Source organism: Myotis yumanensis, unplaced genomic scaffold, assembly GCF_028538775.1.
Source record: "Myotis yumanensis isolate MYYU_CA2020_CCGP unplaced genomic scaffold, mMyoYum1.0.hap1 SCAF_2, whole genome shotgun sequence".
Classification (NCBI taxonomy): domain Eukaryota; kingdom Metazoa; phylum Chordata; class Mammalia; order Chiroptera; family Vespertilionidae; genus Myotis; species Myotis yumanensis.
Window position 1 is genome coordinate 195970620 of NW_027223753.1, and position 26871 is coordinate 195997490.

Genomic DNA, 26871 nt, shown 5'->3' on the forward strand with positions numbered 1-26871 from the left:
TGAGTGATTGATACATAGATGTTCATTGTGTTGTACTTCTAAATACTTTACACCTATATAAACCTTCTATGTATCTACTCAATATTTATAAAAACAAATGATAAAACCTGAATATGGAATAGAATGTGTATGTGGAGGAAAGAGAATTAAAGGGAGAGACCAAGGTAAGGGAATGAGCAGGTTAGTAGTACGGTGGGGTTTACTGACCACTCTGCACACTAGGAGCAAGGCGGTGTCATCAGGCCTTGGAGGGACAGAGGTGACTTGGGAAGGCAGGGTCCCTGTCCAAAGGGTGCTCAAAATCCATCAATGCAAAAGGAAGCTTTATCTTTGAAGGTTCTGATGCTTGCTCAGCAGTCTGTAGGCTGGAGAACGGCAAGTGACACAAAAGGAACAAAGGAGGAGGACACGGCCATTCCTGTTTCCTCTGCAGACTCATCTTCCTCTACTTGTCAATTAATACTTGTGTTCTCAGCACTTTGTCCTGGCCCTTTTTACTTGCTTCTCTTTCTCTAGGTGATCTTATCTACTCTTATAATTAAAATGCAATAGAGATGCTGACAGCTCCCAAATTTTATCTCTAACTCATATCTGTTTGATGCATCTTACTCATGTATCCAACTCCTCACCTGACTGCTCAAATTTTGTATTTCAGAGACATCCAAAACTTAACTTGTTGGTAATCTCAGAGGCTTACAGTACTAGTTTACTTTTTGCTTGTTAGGTGTCATCTGCTGCTCTGCTCTACTTTTTGTTCCAGGATGCAGGCCAAGGAGCAACTCTTACCTGGAAATGTTGATTGTGTGGTTTATAGAAAAGAAAACTTACCAAAACATAAGACCTGTTAAAGCTTCTGCTTAAAATGATACATATCACTTCTCTTATATTTCAGTGTCAGGAACAAGTCAAACAGCCATGTGTGATGTCAAACTAATGTGGATAGCATAGTCCTCTCACTGGGAAGTGCACAGTAAGCCACCTGGCACTAAGTGGAGTCCATCGCAACTCTGAGATCCTACTGGAAGCCACTATGAGGATTCCCACCCTGGAGGTGGGAAACATTCTTTGCTTAGTCTATGGTTCTTTCAAGTAGAAGTGATTTCTCAGTCCAGTTTTCTCCACAGCTCCTGGCTTTCTTCTAGGATATGTACTGGTCTATGTTGACCACATTAGAAGAGGGCATTAGAGATTCTGCCCTGTTGGGAAACAGCTTTCTTAACTCTCATCCTCTCCATAGATTATTTGCCTTATATGGCAAAAGGGACTTTGCAGATGTGATTAAGGATCTTGGGATATGGAGACTATCCTGGATTATCTGGATGAGTCCTAAGTGTAATCACCAAGGTTCTTTATATGAAAGAAGAAAGTTAATGTGGGGGAAGATGATGATGTGACGACAGAAGCAGAGATTGGATTCATTGGTCCAGGACCCAAGGAATGCCAGCAGCCTCTAATCTAGAAAAGGCAAGGAATGGGTTCTACCCTGGAGCCTCCAGAAAGAACCAGCTTTCCTGACATCTGGATTTTAGTCCCTGAACACTAATTTGGTTTTCCAACCTCCAGAACTATAACAAATTGGTGTTGTTTTAAGCCACTAAGTCTGTGTTAATTTGTTATAGCAGCAATAGGAAACTAATACAATGGTCTGCTTTCAAGTGATATTATGAGACTTCAGGTATAAGATTAGTATCTATAATAGTAAACTTGGTCAAAAAAGGAGCAGCAGTCAATGGAAATAAAGCAGTACTTCACCTGGTTTCATAGAATGTCAGTAACATAGAATGGATGTGGCTGGCCGTATGCTTGTTAGAAGTGGCCTGACAGCAGAGTTCTGGCCATTTCATTCACTTTTACGTATTTCCTAAGCCAGGTTTCCTATTTGAAAAGAGGTCTTACTGATTAGAAAATTCCAAGAAGCATTTTCAGATGGGTGCCTGTGAGTACTTTATAAGTTATATTTACTATTAAAATGGATGGTACTGAATATTTGAGATGCTTGAATTTCAGTCTCCCTGGAGATAGTTATAATTTTTTTTTTCATTAATCCTCACCCGAGGATATTTTTTCTACTGATTTTCAGAGAGAGTGGAAGGAAGGGGGAGAGACAGAGAGAGAAACATTAATGTGAGAGAAGACATCAATTGGTTGACTCCTGCACGCACACCGACAGGGGTTGGGGATTGAGCCTGCAACCGAGGTATGTTCCCTTGACCGAAATCTAACCTACAACCCTTCCCTTCAGTCCGTGGGCCAACACTCTATCCACTGAGCCAAACTGAGATAGGTTTGATAGCTGAGATAGCTATAATTTTGATACCACCAAAAAGTAGAATGCATTTCATATACTTTCCTCTGATGAACCCAGTACAAAACACCCCACTGTTAAGTGTATCCTTTTAGAACAAAACTGGGAAAGTCTAGTATATTAGGAGAGCTAAAATACAGGCCAAGGTTGGAACGATGTTAATGAAGTATAACTATTCACTGAAGTTTCAAAGAATTATTAAGTTCCTTATGAACTTGTGCAAAATATAAGGTGTTTTGAGTGAACTGTTATAAAAATTATAAATTTGCATTTGTGATGGTAAGTTTGCTTGATCTGACTACAGAAATAAAGATGTTCATATGTCTTTGATTCCTCATAACTCCAAAAGCTCTTCAGTGTGAGTCTTCCGTGGGACAAGGCAGAAAGAATAATTCTATGTGATATTACAAACAGTTAACTGTCCTTGATTTACATGCATATAAATTTCCTGGTTAACCTCTCCCTACCCACCTCCCCATCCCCTGGACAAGGTGCAAGCTCTTCCATAGTGTGCTATGTAGGTGTGGTTTTTATTTTTGGGGTCATGAGTATCTTTTTCATGCATATAATCATCTCTATATGCACTAGTCAGTGCCTGTTCCAAGCTAATCAAGGGTGGGTGCTGGGTGGAGAGGGGTCAATGGGGAAAAAAATCCAAAGGGGCATCTGTAATACTTTCAACAATAAAGATAAATTTTAAAAAAGAAACTGATAAAGAAAAACAATACTGATCTGAAAGAACCTATAAAGAATCAGCTTGGACTCTAGTGGGCCTTTCTGCTAGAAGTGTAGAGGAACGATAAGAAATGAAACACAATTGTTAGAGACATAGTCCATCTTTTCCATGTTATAAAAAGCTGAAAATGTTCAGCTATTTTTGGATGTCATGCAGCTATCCAATTTCCTCTTTAGAACCAATGCTACAGATATTGCTGCTTTAGGTTTATAGGAAACAACACAAAATTGGGTCCTAAATTTGGATTGACTTAAGAATCCAATCAAGAAGATTTTCACTAGAATACAGAATTGAACTCCCAGCTCTGATTTTTGGCAAGTCAGAAACACTCTGAGCTTGAAACACTGGGGGCTTCTGAGTTTTAAATCCTGTGATTAGTGGTTTGATTGGGTTTACATTCATTCCCATCCACACATCCAATATTTATTGAGTGTCTACCAGGTGTCAGGCAGTTTTAGTCTCTAGGGATACAGTAGTTTTTTCTTGCCAGTCTTTGGAAATACATTAATGCAATTCCCAATTTTTAGAAGAAATGAAGATCCTGAGTGGTCGGTGTCTTTCTGAAGTGGTATTATTCACAGGAGGCAGAGCTGGCTCCAGCTCATACCAGCCTAGGACTGTCTGCAGTATGTAATGCTGCCTTCACTTTTCATATTTGGGAGAAGGGCTGGCCATCTGTAACATTCTACCCTACAATTTCACCAGATATATTTAATGTTTTAGGAGTTGGCACAATAGGCAAACTAGGATCTACTCACAATTAAGATTATTTATTTTTAAAACTTTAACTTTTAAGTTCTTAGACCGAAAAGAAAATGAGAACCTAATTTCTTGCATACACACAAACATCGAGATTCCCTTAATTGTAGTTAAAAACGTAACTGCAAACAAATGTCAAACCATAATGCCAAATGACAGCTTTCAGTTCTGTTTCACAAGTTGTTCTAAAGGAGATGTCTTCACATTTTCAATCAAAGAGATAATTTTGATTTTGTCACAACTCCTGCTCCGTTAAAAGCAGTAACTCTGTGATATAAGAAGTCAGCCTCTTGCTCTGAGAGCTGTTGATGGAGAGGAAATCAGAGAAAGAAGTGAGTCTTGGGGGGAAAACCCCGATGAGGTTTGTTATTTTGGAATGATATTCCTGAGGACACTTCATTTCATAATCCTTTACACTAATAGGATAGCATCCAAATGGAATCACTCCATGGACTAATAATCTCTATAACTCTAAGAGTAAGGCAGATAATCTTGAATTCAACAGACACTTACTGAGTATCTACATCACAAGTGCAGGGTATAAAAATTAATAAGGTATGATCTTTGAGGGGTTAGCAATGTAAGCAACGATGATAGGGAGGGAACTAATACATTTTGAGCACCGACAATCTACCAGGCGTGATACTAGATACATTAATCTTCACAAGAAGACAGCTGTTACTAATATGCCCATTTTACAGATAAGGAAAATGAACCTTTAAGTGGTTAAGTTGTCTAAACTTGAGACTGGTCAAGGTGAAATACACACCTATGTTTGCTTAACTCTAAAGTCCATTTTAAAAAATACTAAGCCACCCTACCAAAAGCTCACAAACCTTAAAACATTGCTTCCAGCTCCCTTTCTATATTCTATGCTTCTTATTGCTTCTAGTCTCCATGAAAATAGGACAAGCCTCAATGAACACAAATCTTCTCTTCCTCTATAATGTGCTGTGAAATGTTTGTAAGCTCCACTTCTGATTTTACCTGAGAGTAGAAGACAAAACTTACCATGCTGTATTTATTTATAGTGGGTGGGAGAATCCTGAAAGAGTGCAAGGGTGGGGGAAGAAAGCAAGGGGTCGGGGGAAAGGGGACACCAAGGAGGTACCCTCGTTTTTTTTTGCTTTCTGCAGGGCTGGGAGGCCCCTGAAGACCATGTTACAACATGGTTGAGAAACAGCGGTCACATGGACAAAAGCTGACAAAATCGGGCCTTTTAAGGCAGATGCTGAGAGAATTGTGCAAACTGTAGGAGAGGCAACATGAGTTATAAAGGTTAGACACACGAATCCTGAGCGAGAAATTTACCTCGCTTAACCTATTTCCTTATGTGGAAAATGTGCAAACTCACACCTGCTTCACAGGTGAGGGCCACAGCTCTGTGAGCCAGTGCAAATTTAAAACTGACTTCCCCTCTGGGTTGGTGAATCAGGAAAAGTGTTCCTTTTAAGTTTGATGTAGTCCCATTTGTTTATTTTTTCTTGTGTTTCCCTTGCTCAAGGAGATATATCAGAAAAAAATGTTGCTATGAGAAATGTCCTAGGTTTTACTGTTATGTTTTCTTCTAGTATTTTTATGGTTTTGAGTCTAACATTTGATTCTTTAATCCATTTTGAGTTTTATTCTTGTGTATGGTGTAAGATGGTGTAAGATCTAGTTTCATTTTTTTATTGCACGTATCTGACCAATTTTCTAAACACTGTTTATTGAATAGGCTATCTTTACCCCATTTTATGTTCTTGCCTCCTTTGCCAAATATTAATTGGCCATAAAGGTGTGGGCTCTCTGTTCTATTGGCAAAAATATCTAGGAAGGTTGGATGAATATGTTTCTTAGCATCCTTGATACTACCTCAACACCAGAGGTAACTGTGCTTATGGCAAGTCCTCAATAAGAGGTGTTGACAAATAACAAAGAGAAGAAAAGTAGAAATCAATAAAAGAAAAAGTGATATAAGAAGAGTTTTCTCTACTGGAAAATGCCAGACTCTACCAGTGATTGGTCCAAGTAAAATTCAGTAGAGTATCACACGTGGTCTTTTTTAATCTTTTCAATAAAAATCTAACACCAGTGTGGGTTCCAACTCTACTTTCATTAGCTAACTGTATGACTTTAAGCAAGAAATTTAACAAATTTAAGCTTTAGTTTGATCCCTGTAGAGTGAGGTCATGGGATATAATAACCTTTCAGGTGAAATACATCTTTAATCCTGGGATTTCAGAACCTCGCTGTTTCAAATATATATGGAACACTGGCATAAACATTAACTATTTTTGGAAGAAATTATTCTTCACTGCACCTTTCATTTTTCAGTGTTATGACCTCTTCCTTTGTCTGGTTCAGAAGAGTTTTGGTTGTCTCTAGTTCATTTTCTGCAAGGTTAATCCTCCTTTTTATATCTTCTTCTTGCCTTTCTTTTGCAGTCAGTTCTTCCTGTAAAGTTTTATGTAGTTGTTGACAAGCTATTAAAGAGTCTTCTTTCTCTTTAAGCAATCTAGTATGCCTAAAAAAAAAATTAAAAAATCCATCAATGTGCATTAGATACTACATTTTCATGTTTATCAAAAGTATGGAAATTTTTATTTGAGATTATAGATTATAACTTTAACATATAGAAATTAAGAATGCTAAGGAAATAGATCTGTTATTAAAATTTTCCCATCTAGATAGAAGCAAAAGTCAATAAACAGCTTCAAGATATTATAAACTTGAATTAGGTAATATATATGTAAACAATACAATAAGAAAGCCAAAGTACATATTAAATAAAATGTTATTTAAAATGTGGTTTTAAACTCAATTAGTAAAAAATATTAATTAAAATATTTGCAATGTATACCTTGATTCAAAAATAACGGATTCAAATTTCAGTTTTCTAAGTTCTCTTTGACAGTCATCAGCTTCATTAGACTTTTTCCTAAAATAACACAAAAGTGGTTCAAATATTTTATTTCAAAATAGTTAAGGTATAACTGTTTTCCCTTTTTTTAAAAAAAATCTTTAACCAAGGACATGCTTAGAGAGAGGAAAGGAGAGAAAGAGAGAGTGAGAGCAAGGGAAGGAGGAAGGGAGAGAGGAACACTGATGTGAGAGAGAAACATGGATTGGTTGCCTTCCCTCTGCTTCCTGACTGGGGATCAAACTCACAACCCAGGTAGGTGCCTTGACTTGGAATTCAACTAATAACCCTTTGGTACAATGTTCAACCAATTGAGCCACTCCGATTGGGCTGTTTTCCTTTTTGTAAAGGTGTTTTTCATTTATTACTTTTCTTATCTTTATATTCTATTTGTGGTTACATGTGCAGATTTCCTTGAAATTAGAAACATATAGTCTAAGGATTTTTCCTTGCCAAAATAAATCCAATCTGTTGGTATGACTATAGGGTTTTTCTTTATTATTATTTTATTTAGAAAAACATTCTTAGTATCTTCATATTATTTCTTCTTTTATGGCCAAGTAAGCTCCTATCAGACTGTTCTCCATTTAAATAAAAGTCTAAACTTTGGGTACCATTTTTGAAAAAAATGAAAAACCCCTATGTGAAGGTATCGGAAAGTAACCAAGCAGGCAGATTCTGGAGGGATATTAACACTCGGAGTGAGGTGACAGCATGGTTTTTACTTGTTTGCTTAATGATTTTACACTTGAGGACAGGCCCAGTCTACACGCACCATGTGGGGGAAACTAAAATTCTGATAGAAAACTGGTAGCAAATTCACAGTCATTCTGGCCTGAAGAACTAGAGCATAGTGTTTGGGGAAACCACAGCTGCTGTGAAGGATAAACCCTGAATAGGAGAGAGCCAGAGAGAAGGATCCCAAATGCTGCATAGAAACTCTGCCCACATGTCTGGCTGAGCTCAGAACTACATGTGCACAGGGCATATTCCAACCAGCCTAGTTAAAGATAAAAGAACAGAACTATGAGGCCAAAGTAATTGTCTGATAAAGCAACAGCATCCTGCCATTATTTGGAGAAATATAACAGAATCTAGAATCTCCATAACATAACATTCACAATGTCCAGAATAAAAATTGCTCATATAGGAGAAACAGAAAAGCATAGCCTATTCTCAACAGAAAAGATAGTTAATAGGGAATGACTCTGAATTGAACCAAATATTGAAATTCACAAAGATTGTTAAAGGAGCAATTATAATTCTGCTCACAGAATCGACTCTAATTAATGAAAAGATAAGAAAAATCTTAGCAGAGAAATAGAAACTATTGAAAAGAATCAAATGGAAATTCTAAAACTGAAATAAACATTTGTCTTGATCTTATATAATTGGTTTTGTAACAATACTAAAAAAGTTAATATATGAAGAATGATTAATATTCCAATTTAAATTTATATAAACTGTTCATCAAGTCATTATCCGAATGTACCTTAAAATAGCTTATACTGAACAATGAAATGTTACTTAGATTATCAATGGGTTTGCTCTACTTGCAAACCCATTAGTTTCCAAAAAATGATTTTAAAACATCATGCACATGAATAACATTCATTTATTTTTAAACCTTTTTTATAGTAAAATATGATAAAATTGTAAGATATATAAAATTACATTTAAAAATACATAATATAACAAATTATTATTAAGAGAACATTCTTGTAACTACTATCCAGGCCAAAAAAATAAAACTTTACCAGCTACCCTAGAAGCTTCATATTCCTGGTCCCAGCAAAGTCCCTTCACCCTTAAAAAAAAATCCTTGTGAATTTTATGGCTATCACTTTGATTTTCTTTGGGGTTTTATTACCCAAATTTTATTCCTGAACACTAATATGCAAATTGTCCCCTCAGGAGTTTGACCGGGAGAGTGGGAATTTGATCACTCGCTATGATGGGCAACCAGCAGCTGCAGCCAGGCGCTGAGGGAAGGAGGAGGCAGGGAGGCGGGGAGGCCTAGGGACCCTACTCATGCACAAATTTCATGCACCAGGCCTCTACTTTCCAAATAAAATGTTAGGAAAGAAGGAATCAGGAAAAAATTAACATGCCATTAGTAAAGTGGGCAAAGGCTCTGCTCAGGCAAGTCACAAAGGAAAGAATACCAAAAGCCACATATGCAGGGATACAATTTTTTATCAGTTAAACTAGCAACTTTATTTTTCTTTTTTAGTTATAATACCCAGTGTTGGTTAGGAGAGATGGGTATTTACAAATACTGCTGAAAGTTTGTATAATCTTTTTGGAGGACAATAAGTCATTATGCATTAAAAACCATAAAAACATGACATTTGGTTCTAGCAAAAATCCTAAGGAAGTAATTGTGAGTAGAAAGATTTATCTATATGAATTTCTAAAAAATTTACTTATAAAAGTGAAAAATTTGGAAATTCTAAAAAACAAAGGATTAGTAAATAAGTTATGATTCATATGTAGATTGAAATACTATACATCCATTTAATAATAATCAATAAATGTATCATGTAATGATGTGGGAAAGATCATAGATCACTAAGTAAAAATATTTTTAAAATTATATTATTTAGAAAAATGAACTATAAGGCTATATCATAATATAACTACAATGTTCTTTTTTATATATCCCTGTATTTTCCAAGTTTTACATATTTGATTTGAAATCAAACAAAAATGTTACTTCAAAAAATGCTTTGAGACTCATCAGCCCCAGCATGACTTTCATTCTGGGTTCAGACTCTTGTACACACTTTTCCAAATCCAGAGGCAGGGACAGTGCAATTCCTTTTCATGGTTACTTTATTAACTATGTGGACAATTGATCTTGGCTGCATTTTTTTTTAATGCCTGCTCTTTAGAAAGCCTATCATCCCAAGAATTCCCCTCACCATGGTCCGCTCCCACTGCCACTCCAGTTAAGCCATTCTTTCTATGGTCTACCCTTCATGACCCAATTGTTATCTTCACCTTCATTAGGATGGGAGAAATTGGAAGGACTAGAAAGAATGCCTACATCTCTTTAAACACTACATTCCTTCTTTTACTCTCAGCAAATAGTGTTAATCCTTTCTCTTCAAGTGCTTTGAATGAGCCTTCAGAAAGGCCCCTAGTGCTCCTGCCAATCAAAGCAAAGGGAATCAGATGAAATAATTGGATATTTTCCCCTAATCTGAAAGGCAAGGGTCAATACCACTCCACTCCTTTATATGAAATAGCCATTCTCAAACTGCCTCCTTGATATTTCTACTTTGCTATCCAAAGACATCTCAAACTTCCCATATCCATATCTCTTAGAGATTTTCTCACTTCAATAAGTGGCACCAACACAATAATGATACTGAAAGGTAACACTTTATATGTCTAACATAACCCTCAAAGCAGCCCATTTTCCCTTCTTAAAGTTGAGAAAACTGAGACCAGAGAGATAGGTAACGTACCCAGTTGGCAGTGCTGGGATTTGTACCTTAGCAGTCTGGCCTAGAGTCTAGGCTCTTAGTCACTATACTCTATTGCAGGGGTCCTCAAACTTTTTAAACAGGGGGCCAGTTCACTGTCCCTCAGACCATTGGAGGGCCGGACTATAGTTTTAAAAAAAACTATGAACAAATTTCTATGCACACTGCACATATCTTATTTTGAAGTAAAAAAACAAAACGGGAACAAATACAATATTTGTATTTGCATGTGGCCCACGGGCTGTAGTTTGAGGACCCCTGCTCTATTGCCTCTCAGCTGTCTGCCCTGATGCTGAAAAACCCCAAACACCATCCTTTATTTTCACCTTTCCATTCTAGTTCCCTTCGTCCACAGCTGCATCTACTCCATCAGTAAATCCTGTCAGACTGACCTCCAACATAAATTTCTCTTTGTCTCCACACTATAGCCTTACACTAACTTCACCAGTCACATTCACCTGTATGAACGCACAGCTTCCCACCTAGTCTCCCTGACTGCTTTTGTATTCCCACTCCAGCCCATTCTCCATGTAGCAGCCATACTGACTGCTTAAAACAAATCTGATCAATTCATTCGCTCGTCCAAAATTCTCCAACAGTGTTTCATTGCCCTCTGAATAAATCCAAATTTCTCACTAGGCACTGGCGTATTAATTTCTTACCGCTGCTGTAACAAATTACCACAACCTCAGTGATTTAAAACCACCCAAGTGTATTATCTTACAGTTCAGAGGTCAGAAGTCCTTAAATCAAGATGTCACTAGGCTATGTTCTTTCTGGCGGTTCCCAGGGGAGAATCTGTTTCCTCCCCTTTCCGGCTTCTGGAGACCACCTGCATTCCTTGGCTTGTGGCTCCATCAGATTACATCACTCAAGCCTCTCCTTCCATCCTCACATCTACGTTTGTGACTTTGACCCTCTTGCTTTCCTCTTATAAGGACCTTTCCTATTACACTGGGCCAGCCCAAATAACCCAGGATCATCTCCCAATTGCAAACTCCATAATTTATTTTTATTTATTTTTTATCTTTAAATTCTTTATTAGTTAAGGAATTACAAATATGTCATCATCCCCCCATTAACCCCCATCCTCACCCCCCCACTCATGCTCTCATCCCCCTGTTGTCCATGTCCATTGGGCAAACTCCATAATTTAATCACACGTGTGAAGTCTTCTTTGACATGTGAGGTAACATACTCATAGATTCCAGGGAGTAGGACATTAGTGTGTCTTTGGAAATCACAGTGTGTCTACGACAACTGGCCTTCTTCATGTTTCTTGAATTTGTAAAACTCACTCCAAGAATTTAGGGCCTTTGATCTCTCTGTTTTCAGATATTAGCATTTTAGTATTGCCAGCTCTTTCCTGTTACTCAGATCTTAACTCACAGGCCATCTGCTGAGGGATGCCACTCCATCAAAAGTATACCACCGTCCCCATTACTCACATTCCAGTATGCCTGTTGTATATTTTGTAGTCCTTAACATTACCTGAAATTACCTAAATAGCTCCATTGGAGCTTGTCAATCTTGTTACTCCAATATCTAGTGCCTGCACACAACGGTCATGCCACATAATCACCACTCAGTAAGTATCTTGCATTGAATGAATGAATAATGAATGAAGTGAAGTTAGCCTGTTCAATTTGGGATCATGCGAAAAGAAGATCTATACTCTGACAGACACTGGATGCCACCAGGCCACCTATTTGGGAGGCAAAAAGTTTTCAGGAATGACCAGAGAGGTAAGACGAAAATCTAGAAAAAGTTTTTCTTACTTCCAAGGAGACACCAGCAAAACAGGCCCTTCCTGCCTCTGGGTTGGTTACATATGGATGTGGCACCTGGAACTGCAGATACTTCGTGGTCACAAGGGACCCAGACTTGGGTGATGCCAGGCTGAGGGCAGCAGGATGAGGACAGAAGGAACAGCAAGATCTTGGAGATACTGCTGAGCTGCTGGACCAAATAAACTTGAAACCACTACCTCTGTCCCTGTAGCCTAAAGCATCCTAACTGATAAAATTTGTTTTCCAATACATAACAAGTTCTTATAAATACTGGGATATAATTTCTTATATAAAGGAGAACCTCAAGTTCATCTGTTTAAAAACTGCCTCTCTCCCTTAAGTAAAAATACACAAAACATATAAAAACATTTAAAATCTTTAAATGACAAAAGAACCATCTTAAGTTGGATATGTGAAACCCATTCCCACCCCTATCCCTCACAAAGGGTGAGGACTGAAATTTTAAATGAACCTGATTTCACAGTACCTCCCAATTTCTAGAAGTTCAGAAGGTTTGGAGGTATATATATATATATATAAAACCTCCAGTTCATTTACAAATTGTATGTCAAAGTTTTTGAGTGAATTCTTTGGACTCCCAACTAATTTATCATAAAACAATGGCCAAGTCACAAATCTGCCTTTACTCTGCAAATAAAATAGTACTTATATGTGCCTGGGGACCTCCTGAGCTCTGAGCGCCCTGAGCAGTCCCAGGCTCCGATCCTAAATGCCCACCCTACTGCACTTCGTCCCAGGGGTAAAGGAAGGTAGTGGCATAGAGATGGAAATGTTGGGAACAGCCAGCACGGAGAAAGGTTTCCAAAAGTTGGGACCATTTAAGTGGCTCTGTCTTTGATAACTCAAATTTTCTAAAAATGGACACTCTTCCTATTCTCTCATTTTAAGAAGTTCTTATGCAGGCAGGAAGCACCCATTTTATAAATTGAGACAACAGCATCAGCATTTGTGCAATTGTAGAGTGATTTTCTCCAGGTAATTCATTTGATGGACTTTGGTGAGATTATATATTTCTCCCTCCAACTCTAATCTCCTCTGACTCTTACTATTTCTCAGCACTCACATTATAAATTATGTTAGAAACACAATGAACAAAAAATACCACCACAGCATGTGTTCATATTAAGTGGGCAGGCTCCTTGAATATATAGAGAATTCTGTGCACACTTATTTGGTAAAAATCAATGCATGTCACAACCAATTAGCTTTATTCCTTGTCCTTGGTATGTTTATTTCTGTGTTTATCTTCTCTACTAACTTCCCAGGACTCCACTCTGTCTGCTGAGTTTGGTTTGTTCATAAATTCCATTTCAGCTGGTAGGTGCCAGCTCTACCTCTCTATTCCTGCACTGTTCCCTCTTCACTTCATGAGCTCCAAGAAACCTTCTCTCCACAGGAGGCATCCATATGGCCAAAGCCCTCCCTGATGTTACTAGAGGGTGGGGAAAGATGATTTTTCTTCTGGCAATCACTACCTTGTGTATCTTTTTTGTGTTTCTTCTCACCTAGAAAATTACTTCCTGGATCTAGTGAGCCAAGGACCCCCCTGTCCACTCATACCTTCAATCTTAGCCACCATGCACAGAAAGCGAACTATTGTATTTTCTGTGCTATTAATCACAATGTTATAAAGCATGAATATTTGTTTTTTCTTATTTTACAAAAATAAATTATTTTGTTACAAATAATCCAAATATACATTAATTTGATAGCACATTTTTGGAATTTGTTTCTCCTTATGTTGTTAGGAATTTTATTAATGGGGATTGCATTAAATCTGTGTATTGCTTTGGATGATATGGACATTTTAACTAGGCTGATTCTTCCAATCCACAAACATGGATTGTCATTTTCAATCTCTTTAATAATGCTTTATAAGTTCCAGAAGGTCCTACACATCCTTTGTTAACTTTGTTCCTAGGTATTTCATTCTTGTTTTGTTACAATTGCAAAAGGAATTGATTTTTTCATTTCTTTTTCTGAAATTTCATTCTTAGTATATAGAATACAATGAATTGTTGTGCATGGATATTTATGTCCTGCAACTTAACTATATATTTTTTTATTGTTTCTAATAGTTTTTTTTTGTCTTTAGGGTTTTCTATATAAAGAAACATGTCATATGCAAAAAGTGACACTTTTACTTCTCCATTCCCAACCTAGATACCTTTTATTTCTTTCTCTTGTTTGATAGTTAGGAATTTCAGTTCTCTGTTGAATAAGAATGGTAAGAGTGGACATCCTTGTCTTGTTCCTGTTCTTAGAGGAAAAACTTTGTTTTTCACCACTGAGTATATTAGCTGTGGGTTTGTAAAAAATTGCCTTTATTATGTTGAGGTACTTTCCTTCTATACTCATTTTATTGAGTGATTTAACATATTGTTCTTAGGAGTAGTCCATGGTCAATACAAAACATTTGGTTGCTAAGCAATCTAAATATTTATTTTTCTGATGAGGTTCATCTCTAAAACATCAGAACTGAAAACCAGAGCTATCATATTATATACCACAAACTAAAAATATTTACTTACTCTAAAAGATTATATGAATTCTATTTTAGTGTTATAATTATAGATATGCTATATTTATACTGTAAAGTAGTTTTTGAAATTTCTGAAATTCATTTTTTAAATCTTTTTTTATCTATTGAATTTATTAGGGTGACATTGATTAATAAAATTATACAGGTTTTTTCCCCCCACAAATATTTTTATTGATTTCAGAGAGGAAGGGAGAGGAAGAGAGAGATAGAAACATCAATAATGAAAGAGAATCATTGATCAGCTTCCTCCTACATGTCCCACACTGGGGGTTGAGCCCGCAACCTGGATATGTGCCCCAACCAGGAATTGAACCGTAACCTCCTGGTTCATAACGTGATGCTCAACCACTGTGCCATCCTGGCCGGGCAAAATTATACAGGTTTCGGGTATACAATTCTATAATACATCATCTGTATACTGTATTGTGTGTTCACCACCCCAAGTCAAGTCTCCTTCCGTCACCATTTATCCCCTTTTTACTTTCCTCTACCGCCCTCCTCCCCGCCCCCCCCGCCCCCCCCCCCCCCGTTTCCCTTTGGTAATTACCATACTGTTGTCTGTGTCTATAAGTGTTTTTTGTTTTTCCCCTTCTCTTAATCCCTTCACCTTTTTCACCTAGCTCTCCAACCACCCTCCCCTCTGACAGCTGCCAGTCTGTTCTCTGTATCTACTAGTCTGTTTCTATTTTGTTCGTTTCTTTTGTTCATTAGATTCCACGTATAAGTGAAATCATATGATATCGTCTTTCTCTGACTGGCTTATTTCACTTAGCATAATGTTCTCCAGGTCTATCTATGCTGGTGCAAAAGGTAAGATGTCCTTCTTCTTTATGTCTGAGTAGTATTCCACTATGTAAATGTACTGCACCTTTTTTATCCACTTGTCTATTGATGGGCACTTGCGCTGCTTCCAAATCTTAGCTATTGTAAATAACGCTGCCATGATCATAGGGGTGCATATATTTCTTCATTTTTAAACAAAGTAGTGCTCTGAATATTTTATAAGGGCACTTTCTTATCATTTGTTTGCCAATTATTTTATTACTTATATAAAATGTAAGTACTCCAACATTTCAAAAATTTTCAACTATCTTTTGGAACCTAAAATTGGCAATTTTTTTGTTTTGTTTGTTTTAAACATATTTTTATTGATTTCAGAGAGGAAGGGAGAGGGAGAGAGAGATAGAAACATCAATGATGAGAGAGAATCATTGATTGGCTGCCTCCTGCACACCGCCCGCACTGGGGAACTAGCTCACAACCTGGGCATGTGCCCTTGACCGGAATCGAACCTGGGACCCTTCAGTCCACAGGCTGACGCTCTATCCACTGAGCCAAACCAGCTAGGGCTAAAATTTGTAATTTTAAGAAATAACTTCAATATTGTTTCTTCTGGGCAGGTAATATAGAGACAACAATAAGAGAAAAACCTCAGAGACTCTTTCACATGAAGTTACTAATTTGAACGACCAGGGAAAGCTTTAATACATGGATGGATAGGTAAATTTCTTACTGAGGGAAAGAAACATTTCATGTACTTAAAAATATTTACAGGTCCTTCGATATACAATCTAGGCCAGAAAAATAGCTGAGAAGAGCAGCGGGTGACCATACCCACACAGCCGAATCCCTGCAGGAGTCACAGGGGACCCCTGGGGGGCTTTCTAAATTCGTACAGGTGGTTTAAAGTTCACCATCTTACATGAACTTTTCTTTATAGCTGTCCAGCTCGGTCACTGCCTTCTGAAGTTTTAGCCCGAGTCCCTCTACTTGACTTTGCAAATCTGAAATGACACAATATATTCATCTGATTAGGACATTTTAAGTGTCCAGATAGCTTCATAGGGTAAACCACACTCCTTTGGAGTTGCCACTCAGCAGCTCCCAAAGAATCGGGCAGTTAACTGTTGATTCCACTTTGCCTGGATGACCACATGCAGCTTGTCCCTACTCTAAAACCCCATGGAGTTAATGGGTTGTGACAGACCCAATTTGTTGGCCTCTGTTTGCCACAACATCATGCTTATTTTCAAACAGCTAATAGGCTGAATGTTACTCATGTTTCCCAAGGAAATTTATGTAGCCAACACACATATGAATTCCTGACCATGTGGCTCACTTGTGAGACTGCCTAAGCTCCTCTTGTGGCCTGGAACTGAAGAGTATTGCTGAGGCCTCCTGGTAGAACTGAACTAGACAAACCACGTGTGAGGCTCCAGGTAAAGAATTTAACTCTGGGTAGCATCTAATAGGCATTTTAATGACTTTCAAAGCCAAGGAAATGCAAGCAAGAAATTGGCTTCCACAGTCTTGAACTGCAGAATTAAAACAGAGTTTAAGGAAGATTATTCAAACAGCCGTGTCTAACATGTCTGTGGATGCAGAACTGAAACTAAAACACAGGAACAAATGCTTGAATTCTCTGAATCCTGCCATTAGGCTGTGTAAGGGAACTGTGATCTGAATCCCAGCCTCAGAGACAGCCCTTGTCAGCACTTTTTTTTTTTTAATCCTCACCCAAGGATATTTTTCCATTGATTTTCAGACAGTGTGTAAGGGAGGGAGGGAGGAGGGTGGGGGTGGGGGATAGAGAAAGAGAGAAACATCAACATGAGAGACACACATTAATTGGTTACCTTCCACAGCACTCCAACTAGGGCCTGGGATTGAACCCACAATAGAGGTACATGCCCTTGACCAGGAATCGAACCCTCAACCCTTTAGTCTGCGGGTTGACACTCTAACCCAGGGGTGGGCAAACTTTTTGACTCGAGGGCCACAATGGGTTCTTAAACTGGACCGGAGGGCCGGAACAAAAGCATGGATGGAGTGTTTGTGTGAACTAATATAAATTCAAAGTAAACATCATTACATAAAAGGGTACGGTCTTTTTTTTTTTTTAGTTTTATTCATTTCAAACGGGCCGGATCCGGCCCGCGGGCCGTAGTTTGCCCACGGCTGCTAACCACTAAACCAAACCAGCCAGGACTTGACGGCACTCTTTTTGGGGATAAGGTGAAAAACAATATGGAGTAACTGGTTTCTACAAAAAAAATATTTAAAACACTGGAATGATAAAATCCCTATGTTATATCTTCTTGGGTGTTTTAATAACATATTTTTAATAATAAACTTTAAAGTCTTTATGCATGCATACAAATATATATATTCAATCTGCCTTAACTTTGTTTTAGAAAGGAGAGCCATTTTCTTAAATCAGAAAATAAATTCACTCTAAACAAATGTTTTAATTAGAATTTATCAGATATTGGCATAAATTTAGTGTACCCAGTACTTTCACAGACAGTATTTAATTTTATCCCTGAAACTGCCTTGAAGTTGCTAATAGCCCCATTTTCTGATGAGGAAAACATGAGATTCTCTCTGATTCTCTTGCCTGGTATCTTACAATGAGTAACTGCATTAGCCTACAGAGAAACTCAGTAAAGATTTTAAACACTGCTGAGGCAATAAATTTGAGAAGAAATAAGATTCAACAGGACTTACTTGGTAGATAATATTTGTGGGGTACAACTTTCCATTTATCAAGTGATAACACTATATGAGAGAAAATATAAAATAAATGGAGAATTTATTTTTCAGTATAACCCCAATTTGGAAACATAGCAATCTCAGAAATATTGTGTGATGTGTTTTCCTTGTTATTAAGCTCATGTGTGCTTGCAGAGGGGTTCTAGTCACATGGGCACAGCTCAGAGATTTGGACCCACCCTCTGAAGAATACGCAGAGAGGAAGTTGGTGACTGTTGGTGGTGTTCCATGTCCCAGCACAGTGTAGAGTGCTTTCTCCTGTATAATTTCATTCACAGTCGCAACTACCGTGACAGACATCTACACGTTTTATTTTTACCAGTGAAGACTCTGAGGATCAGAGTAATTAACTAGCTTATCAGAGGTCAGACAGCTGGTTAGACGTGATCTTGTGATTCAGACTCAGCTTGGCCTCATTCCACAGTCCTTATTTTTCCAACTCTCTTACACTGACTCAAAATACAAAAGCTAGAAGGGAATATAATATTTCTCCAAGAAAGTGTGGGCAGCGTAGGTTTAGACTTGCCTAGCATATCCCAGAATCTCTAAAGAGATACGTTTTAAGGCAAGTGAAAAGTATTGTTTTATATAAAATATGTAGTAAATCAGTGAAATTTCTAACTCCAACAGGCGATTTATATTTTAATTTTTGAAAGTTTAAAAATTAATGTATTATAATTAAGGAAGATATTAAGACAAAGTGGTGTCATTATGACCAACTTTATGAGACTAACATTTACGACTTCCTGTTAAATGTCCGTTGGTGGTTTGGCAGGATATAATCTTAAACTAGATGAAGCATGGGTCTGAGGCCATGTGACAAATTTTGTTATTACTTCTAAATGCTATTGTTAAGGGGGAGAATTGATTACCTTAAAAATCCCAAAGAATTGATACTTGATATGTGAATTTGACACACTTAATTCTCAATTACCTGATAATTAGAAAAGACAGTAAAACTGGCAGCTAATTCAAAACCATTTCTATAACACTGGAAGTATCCTTAGGCTCACATTTGAATATACTTGGTCATCACAGTTCCAGAATTTACTGGGTTTAATGGAAAATAAACTACACAATCATATCCAACTCCAGGAAAAAAAACAAACCTATTATACTCTCCACTATTCATCTCTCTATATGCCCACCTAAATTTCCCTTTCTCCCTATTTCAAGATAAACACAGACCGCTTAGTCTTTAATTCACAATACCCAATGATTGGAGAAGCCGCTTCCTGCAGACTATTCACTATGTTTTTATAGCATCTCTGAGTAAAAATAAGGAAAGCAAATAAATGTTTTACTTCAAAACACAGAAACCTCTGAAGAGACTGCCATGTGAAGTAAATAGAAACAGGAAATATAAGTAATGTCAACAAATAAACCATATAAGCAGAGAAGATATCACAGATAATTGAAAAAATTATTCATGATGTGGATGAATATCTTTTCATAGCTGCTTTTTTCTTTATTTCTTTCTTTTACTTTTGGTTACATTTTCTCTAGTAAAGGAGGGCTAAGGATTGTTTTAAAAATGCCACAGGCCATATGTTTACTGTCCTGAAAGAGGCGGTAAGCATCCTATTGGTTTATAATTGGTTCTGGTAGACTAGTAGGGTCCTTTTGTTTTTGCAAGCGGAGTGCCCAGTTCCTGTCCTTAATAAATAAAGGAACACAGTTAGGATAAGCAGCAGAGAGATTAAGCCACCTGCACTAGACAGCGCCTTCAGTTCCCGAGGCAAGGAGTTCTTAAATAAGTGTATTGTTCTGTGCAGTCCTCCTCTGTGGTTAAATAAATTCAACTTCAATTTTCTGTCATTCACCATGACATTGGATTATGAGGCAAAAGGCCCTGAATGCCTACAAGAAGAAAAGAAGCATTGGCTTTAACCACCATGCAGATGTAAGGCGGAACCCATGGAAACAATCCAAAATTCACAACATCAAACTCTACTAAGATGGGACGGCGCTCTTTGCAGATATTAAATAAAAAGCAAATGATTTTCAATGAACAAGACAAAAAGAGCTCTTAGCCTCTCTTCATACAAAGCCAGCTGCTTGCTGGATAGCATTACGCAGGCATCAGATCTGGGGTAATTAGTCATTTAAGAGAATCCTGTTATTCTGAAAGGTTTCTAGAACCTACAAAAATACAAAAGGTATTCTTAGTTCTTTTACAGAAGAATATAAAACTTTACAGTCATTTGGAGGGTATATTAAGTTAGTGTAATGTTTTTCTTAAAAAAACAATAAAGAAAACCTTTACAGTGGGAAGATATTTTGAGCTTAAAACTTTCTGGTTATTAAAAATTAAAAACCTGGTTCAAAGTGCTATCTGGAGGAAATGGATTTCAGGTTCACGTAGCAGAATGGAAGAGCAAGCAGGCAGAGGACTGGCACCCAGAGATCCAGGGGAATTTTTTTCAATGAGTAATTGAAAGCACCATAATAATATAAATATTATATTATTCTTCAGAGGGAATAACTGAAGAAAAGGAAAAACAAAAGCCCACTCTTCTTTTAATACACTCCTAAGACCAGATAACATCAAGCTGTTGTGCATAAACTTTAAAGCCAAAATGCCTTATTTCAAATTCTGGCTCTGCTTCCTACTGGCGATGAGAATTTAGGCACTTGAGTTTCCTACCAGTGGTCGGCAAACTCATTAGTCAACAGAGCCAAATATCAACAGTACAAGGATTGAAATTTCTTTTGAGAGCCAAAATTTTTAAACTTAAACTATATAGGTAGGTACATAGTTATTAACTTAATTAGGGCACTCCTAAGGCTTAGGAAGAGCCACACTGAAGGGGCCAAAAAGCTGCATGTGGCTCGCGAGCCGCAGTTTGCTGACCACGGACCTATACAATTGTTATTATGGCAAAAGATTATTCTGAGAATTGAGTGACCTAATATATGTAAAGAGGTGAGCAGGAGCAGGCACATAATGAGAACTAGTCACTGTGAGCTCTTATAACTGGTGGTGGCAGTAACCACCTACCCCTGACTTCTACTCTGAATTTCATCACTTGTCACCTTGAGGAACTTGTTGGGGCCAGTGTCACCGATGGTCATCTTTGTATGGGAAAGAGGAAAAATGAAGGTTTTAACTGTGCATTTTTCTCTAACAATCTACAGAGCAGTTATGGCAAAATGTTAAAACTAGTTAAATATAGATGATATCACACATATTTGTTATAGTATTCTCTATATTTTATGTATTTTACAGATAAATTATTGAAAGTGAGGTCTTGCTTGCGCTGGTCAAGGATGACAGCATGTACTGCACTGAGTCTAATAAACTCAGTTCTGTGTGTCCAAGACACAAAAGAAAACAAGGGGCAGAACCTGGGCGGAGGGTGAGGAGTGAGCTTGAAACAGCAATGAAAGGCAGCCCATTTGATTCTGTGAATAGGGTGCAGCGAGAATCAATTGTAGCTGGAGAGGGATGTGGTAGAAAGAGGGTTAATTTTGCTTTAAAATACGGGGACATGTTCATTTGCATTTGGGAATCCATTCTAGAGGGCACCCACCTTTGTGTGGGTGGATTTCATGTATGCCTTCTAAGATGCTTCTTATGTGTGAATAAATAGTACTTTTTACAGGTGTTCAAAGAAAACGGCAGAAGTAAATAAATCTCACTTTAATTCTTACTTTTTTCACTGCGTGTTATGTGTTTTGAGACTCATCCATATAGCTATACATTAGATATGATTCATTCCTTTCTGACATTTAATCATGTGCATATGCCACATTTTACGGATCTACACCTACAGTCACGAACCTAGGTTGCTTGCAACTTTGTGTCACCACAAATGATCCTGCTGTAAAGCCTTTTACTCATCTTCTTGTGTACTTACAGGGGAGTTTTTCTGCAGTATGACCTCAGAGCGAACTCATGAGGTCACAGGCATACACATAATTAAATAACACTAACTGATTCCAGGACAGAGACTCCACTATCCCCCCACCTCAATGAATGGAGGTGCCTGTTTCCCTAACACTTACTAGAAAGAGCTATTTTTTTTTCTTTTTATCAACCGATAGGGTACAAAGTAGCGTCTCATTGTTGGCTTAATTTGCAGTTTTTCTGCTTACTATTGAAGCTGATCGTCTCATTTTATATTTCTTAGTGATTCATGTTTCCCTTTTTTATATTTGCTTTTTCCGCAGTCTCTTTTCTATCCACTCCAATGGAGCTTTATTCTTCACTCCTCCACAGAAATCAGTCTTCTTAAGGTTACGAATGACCTTCTTTCTCTATTGGCAATTCCAACATTTAATTTGGCACACAGTATACTTCCTCTTTGATACATTACACTACATGCTTTTGTTCCCTCCTTGGCTATTGTTTTTCAGTCTAAATGGATGATTCTCATTCTAAATGTTGGGAAGCATCAATAGTTCAGCCCTAAGCACCTTTCCTACTTGCATTTTCTCCTTAGCTGATATCATCGTCTCATGGCTTTGAATAGCATTTATATACAGGTGTCTCTCATCATCATCATCATCATCATCATCATCATCATAGCAATAAGTGTTGGGTACTTACTATGTGCCAGATACTATATTCTAAGTGCATTATACTCATTTAGTTTTCACAGCGTAAACTAACTAGAATGTAAATTCCCTTAGAGCAGGAACTTTGTTATATTCATAGAGTTTGAGACATGGAAGGTGCTAAAAAATAATTCTTGAAAGAATGAATGCAATTTTGTAGATATTAAATGAAAAATCCAAGCAAATAAATATTTAAAATTGTGGTTAAACTAAACATTTAACCTAAGATTAAATTGCATGGAACATAAAGAGTTGTGCAGTTTTCCTTGATAATACTAATATGTATTTTGGCATTACACTTCAACTATATTATAAACATGTTATTTTATTCCAGTAAGACACTTATGGAGTACATACCTATTCTGTTATAGGTAGGGTCCATACTAATTAGATTCAGTGTATAAATATCAATAAGATAGATTCCTTTTCCTTAGGGAAATTATAATCAAATGCCTCACTTTGCCTTCAATAATGATAAATTATGTCTTAGATAACAATCCAATACCTATTTTAAACTTAAACCTGTTTTATTTTCCACTATGTTAAATGATTTTATTTAGTCAGTTGGTTAGTTAGTTAATTATGTGGCTGAAATGGTGGGATTTCTGATCAGATATAATTGATGTGAATGAACATAATATGCTGCATTTAGATTACATTTATATATACTGGTATATGTATTATTGTACCACAAATTGAAGAGGTTAGCCCTTTACAAAAGTTATATTCTTAAATGAGCAGAGGAAACCTTTGCAGATGTAAGAATATATACCAATAATAGAAGAAAGTTCTTTAATGAGTATTCAACTATATCAATTGCAAATTAACACACTGAAACTTCAGCCAACATTTTACAAAGCTCAGATGGTGATATAACCATTTGGAAAATTCATTCATTTTAGAGTTTATATTTCAGATTTTTAATTCACATCTATTTTGAAACAAGTATACTTGAAGTACATTAACATTTTCTGCATAATGCCAGAAGAGACTGAAATATCATTTGGTGATTTTTATAAATCAGATGCTAGAACAGGTGTGAATATATGTGCTGCTACAAAGTTGCAATTTAGTCCAGATGTAGTTATATGAAAACCAGAAAATTATTAGCTTGGTTTGTGTGAAGAGAAGAGAGTGGGGAAGTGAATTAAATCAAGCTAAGGAGATAATCAGATACTTAAAATTTGGAAATAAATTATACTCTAATATTAAAGATCAAGAATTTACTTCACGTGCAAAAAGAAGGCTTCTAAACCTCCACTGTATTTTTTTATTCTGAACATTAAACCAACCCACTATAACATGAAGATAACTGTAATTTATAGGGGCTTATAAAATATTGCAAATTATGGATGAATAAGATAGGAATCTAAAATTCCATTTTTTTACCCTTGTTACATCATTTAACCACTCTTCTCAAGTGACAAAATTAAGATAATACTTTTTCTATCTCAAAGAAACAATCCTCATGGATTTAGAAATTTCTGAATACTTTAGAACAGTTCTTTGTTTTCTGACAAATATGTACAAATAAATTCACAAAAATATATATTTCATAATAGATTTCATGATAGAGAAAATGGCGGTAGAGATGATAAAACGTTATTATTCAAGACAAAAAAATACTAGTAATGTATATGGAGAACCTGGAGTTAATTAAGTAGGAAGAGACAGTGATTTATAATGAACTGAATATTAGCTGAAAATATTTACGTGATAAAAAAGAAAAAGAGCCGAAACCAGTTTGGCTCAGTGGATAGAGCGTCAGCCTGCAGACTGAAAGGTCCCAGGTTCGATTCCAGTCAGGGGCGTGTGCCTTGGTTGTGGGCACATCCCCGGTGGGAGATGTGCAGGAGGCAGCTGATCGATGTTTCTCTCTCATCGATGTTTCTGACTATCTCTCTCCCTTCCTCTCTGTAAAAAATCAATAAAATATATTGAAAAAAAGAAAAAGAAAAAGACTTAGGGTTAATAATAAAGTAAATAAATAAATGGAAGATAGAGAAGTTTAGATCTAAAAGTATTTACATTTTCAAATAGTCACATCCTATATAATAAAAGGGTAATATGCAAATTGACCAAACAATGGAATGACCGGTTGCTATGACGTGCACTGACCACCAGGAGGCAGATACGCAATGCAGGAGCTGCCCCCTGGTGGTCGGTGCACTCCCACAGGGGGAGCGCAGCTCAGCCAGAGCAGGGCTCACGGCTGGCAACTACAGTGGCAGTGGTGGGAGCCTCTCCCGCCTCCACGGCAGCGCTAAGGATGTCCAACTGCCAGCTTAGTGGGCCTAAGCCATCAGTCAGACATCCCCCAAGGGCTCCCAGACTGCAAGAGGGCGCAGGCCGGGCTGAGGGACCCCTATCCCCCGCCCCCCCCCCCCCCCCACACACACACACAGTGCACGAATGTCATGCACCGGGCCTCTAGTAGCCATATAAACATCAATGTTCTTTAATGAGCTGGTGTGTTTTATCATCAGAATGCTTACAGAGATCCCTGTCTGAGGACTAATTTTATGCAAAACTGCAAAGGGGATGGAGTGCATCTTCAGCCACACAGAGTACTATTCTTCTCTCTGTACCTTTCTCCTTGTGCTGGGTGGCAGTAAAATAAGCAAAGGGCAAGAATTTCTTCAAAGAGTGCTTTCATGCTACAAAACTCCTTTGTGCTAATTGCATTAAAAACAAAAAACTCTACCACTCAACTCCATAGTTTAAAAGTGTTGAGTAAAAAACAAAAACATTTTATAATTTTAAGACTAAAGAGCTCTGAAAGCAACATGGAAATGGGAAAAGATTTATGTTTATTACAGCATAATTTTAACAGAAAAGTGAAAACAACTGTCCCAAAATTGGGTACAATTAAATAAATTATGATTAATACAAAATCAGAACACTAGGAATGTTTTTGACATAGAAAGGTTTCATAATAGAGGAAATGGGGGGGATAGAGATTCTAAAACTCTATTAATCCATTTTTATAAAAATATATATATTCCAGCCTTGAGCCTGGTGTGGCTCAGCTGGTTAGAGTGTCGTCCCATAGACTGAAAGGCTGCAGTTTCCATTCCCAGTCAGGGCACATACCTAGGCTGCAGCTTAGATTCCTGTCAAGGTGCGGGTTTGAGCCCCAGTTGAGGCGCATAAGAGAGGCAACGGATCAATATTTCTTTCTCTTTCTCTTTCTCCCTCCTTCCCTCCAACCTTGAACCCTCCCTCCCTCCTCCCTCCCCTCCCTCCCTTCCTCTCTCTAAAAATCAATGGAAAACGTATCCTTGAATGAGGATTTAAACATATATACAGATATCTATATAGATATATAGATATAGATATAGATATATAGATAGATATATAGATAGATATAGATATAGATATAGATATAGATATAGATATAGATATATTCAAAACTGAAAGTCTTGGAGGATACACAGCAAATGTCTATAACTGTGAATGTTGGAATTTCCTAACCAATAGTAAGCATGGCTTTTTCTTTTTGTAATAGAAAACGAATGAATCATATAAAGTAGCTTAACACTGAACCATGTTAACATACCTACACCCATCTTATATCCCACTTCATAACCTATTGATGGCTGTTCCTGCTCAAGCTTACACTTCATCATATGATAGGTGCCTAATAATATTGCTGAATGAACAAAATAGGTGATTGGTGACTAAATGGGCAGAAGAAAACTTATGTTAAGGGGGTGGGGAAGGGGAGTGAGGTTATATCACGCCACATGTACAGAATGGGAGCAAGAATGAAAGAGCAAATAAGCCCATAGGGCTTTTCAAGAAAAAGAAAAGAAAAGGTGAAGCCTAACACTTACCCCAAGATCCTGAAGGGGATGGTGCAAAGAAACGGCAGAGAGAGTGGCAAGGCTTCCATTTAGCCTTGAAAGAGGAAAACCATGCTGGAGGGGAAAAACAAGGGGAGGAGAGGTGGCAATGGCATGGGTGAGAAATGAGTAGAGAATACACCCGAATTACAGCCGCCCCAAAGGAGGGAGAGGAGGCTCACAGGTGAGACATCCATCCCGAGTTGTGTGCACTCAAGATCACTGTAGAAAATTCCTCTAAGATTCAAACATTTGTAAAGTGAAGATAATACAACAATAGAAGTAACTTCATATGAAAACTTAAAGTTGGGAGCAAATAAAAAAGGAAAAGAAGATAATCTTATAAGATTCCACTGACCAAAGACCAA

At 37.3% G+C, this 26871-nt stretch overlaps 1 protein-coding gene across 2 annotated transcripts in view; it reads right to left on the reverse strand.

Annotated features, from left to right (window-relative positions):
• Positions 1–26871, reverse strand: part of LEKR1 (leucine, glutamate and lysine rich 1) — a 118415-nt gene that overhangs the window by 28400 nt on the left and 63144 nt on the right. For both annotated transcript variants that reach the window (XM_070403653.1, XM_070403654.1), the window contains 3 exons: positions 16249–16330; positions 6643–6720; positions 6103–6306 (listed from right to left, as the gene is read on the reverse strand). In XM_070403653.1, the coding sequence (XP_070259754.1) occupies positions 6103–6306; positions 6643–6720; positions 16249–16330 (364 nt within the window). The remainder of the gene's footprint in view (positions 1–6102; positions 6307–6642; positions 6721–16248; positions 16331–26871) is intronic.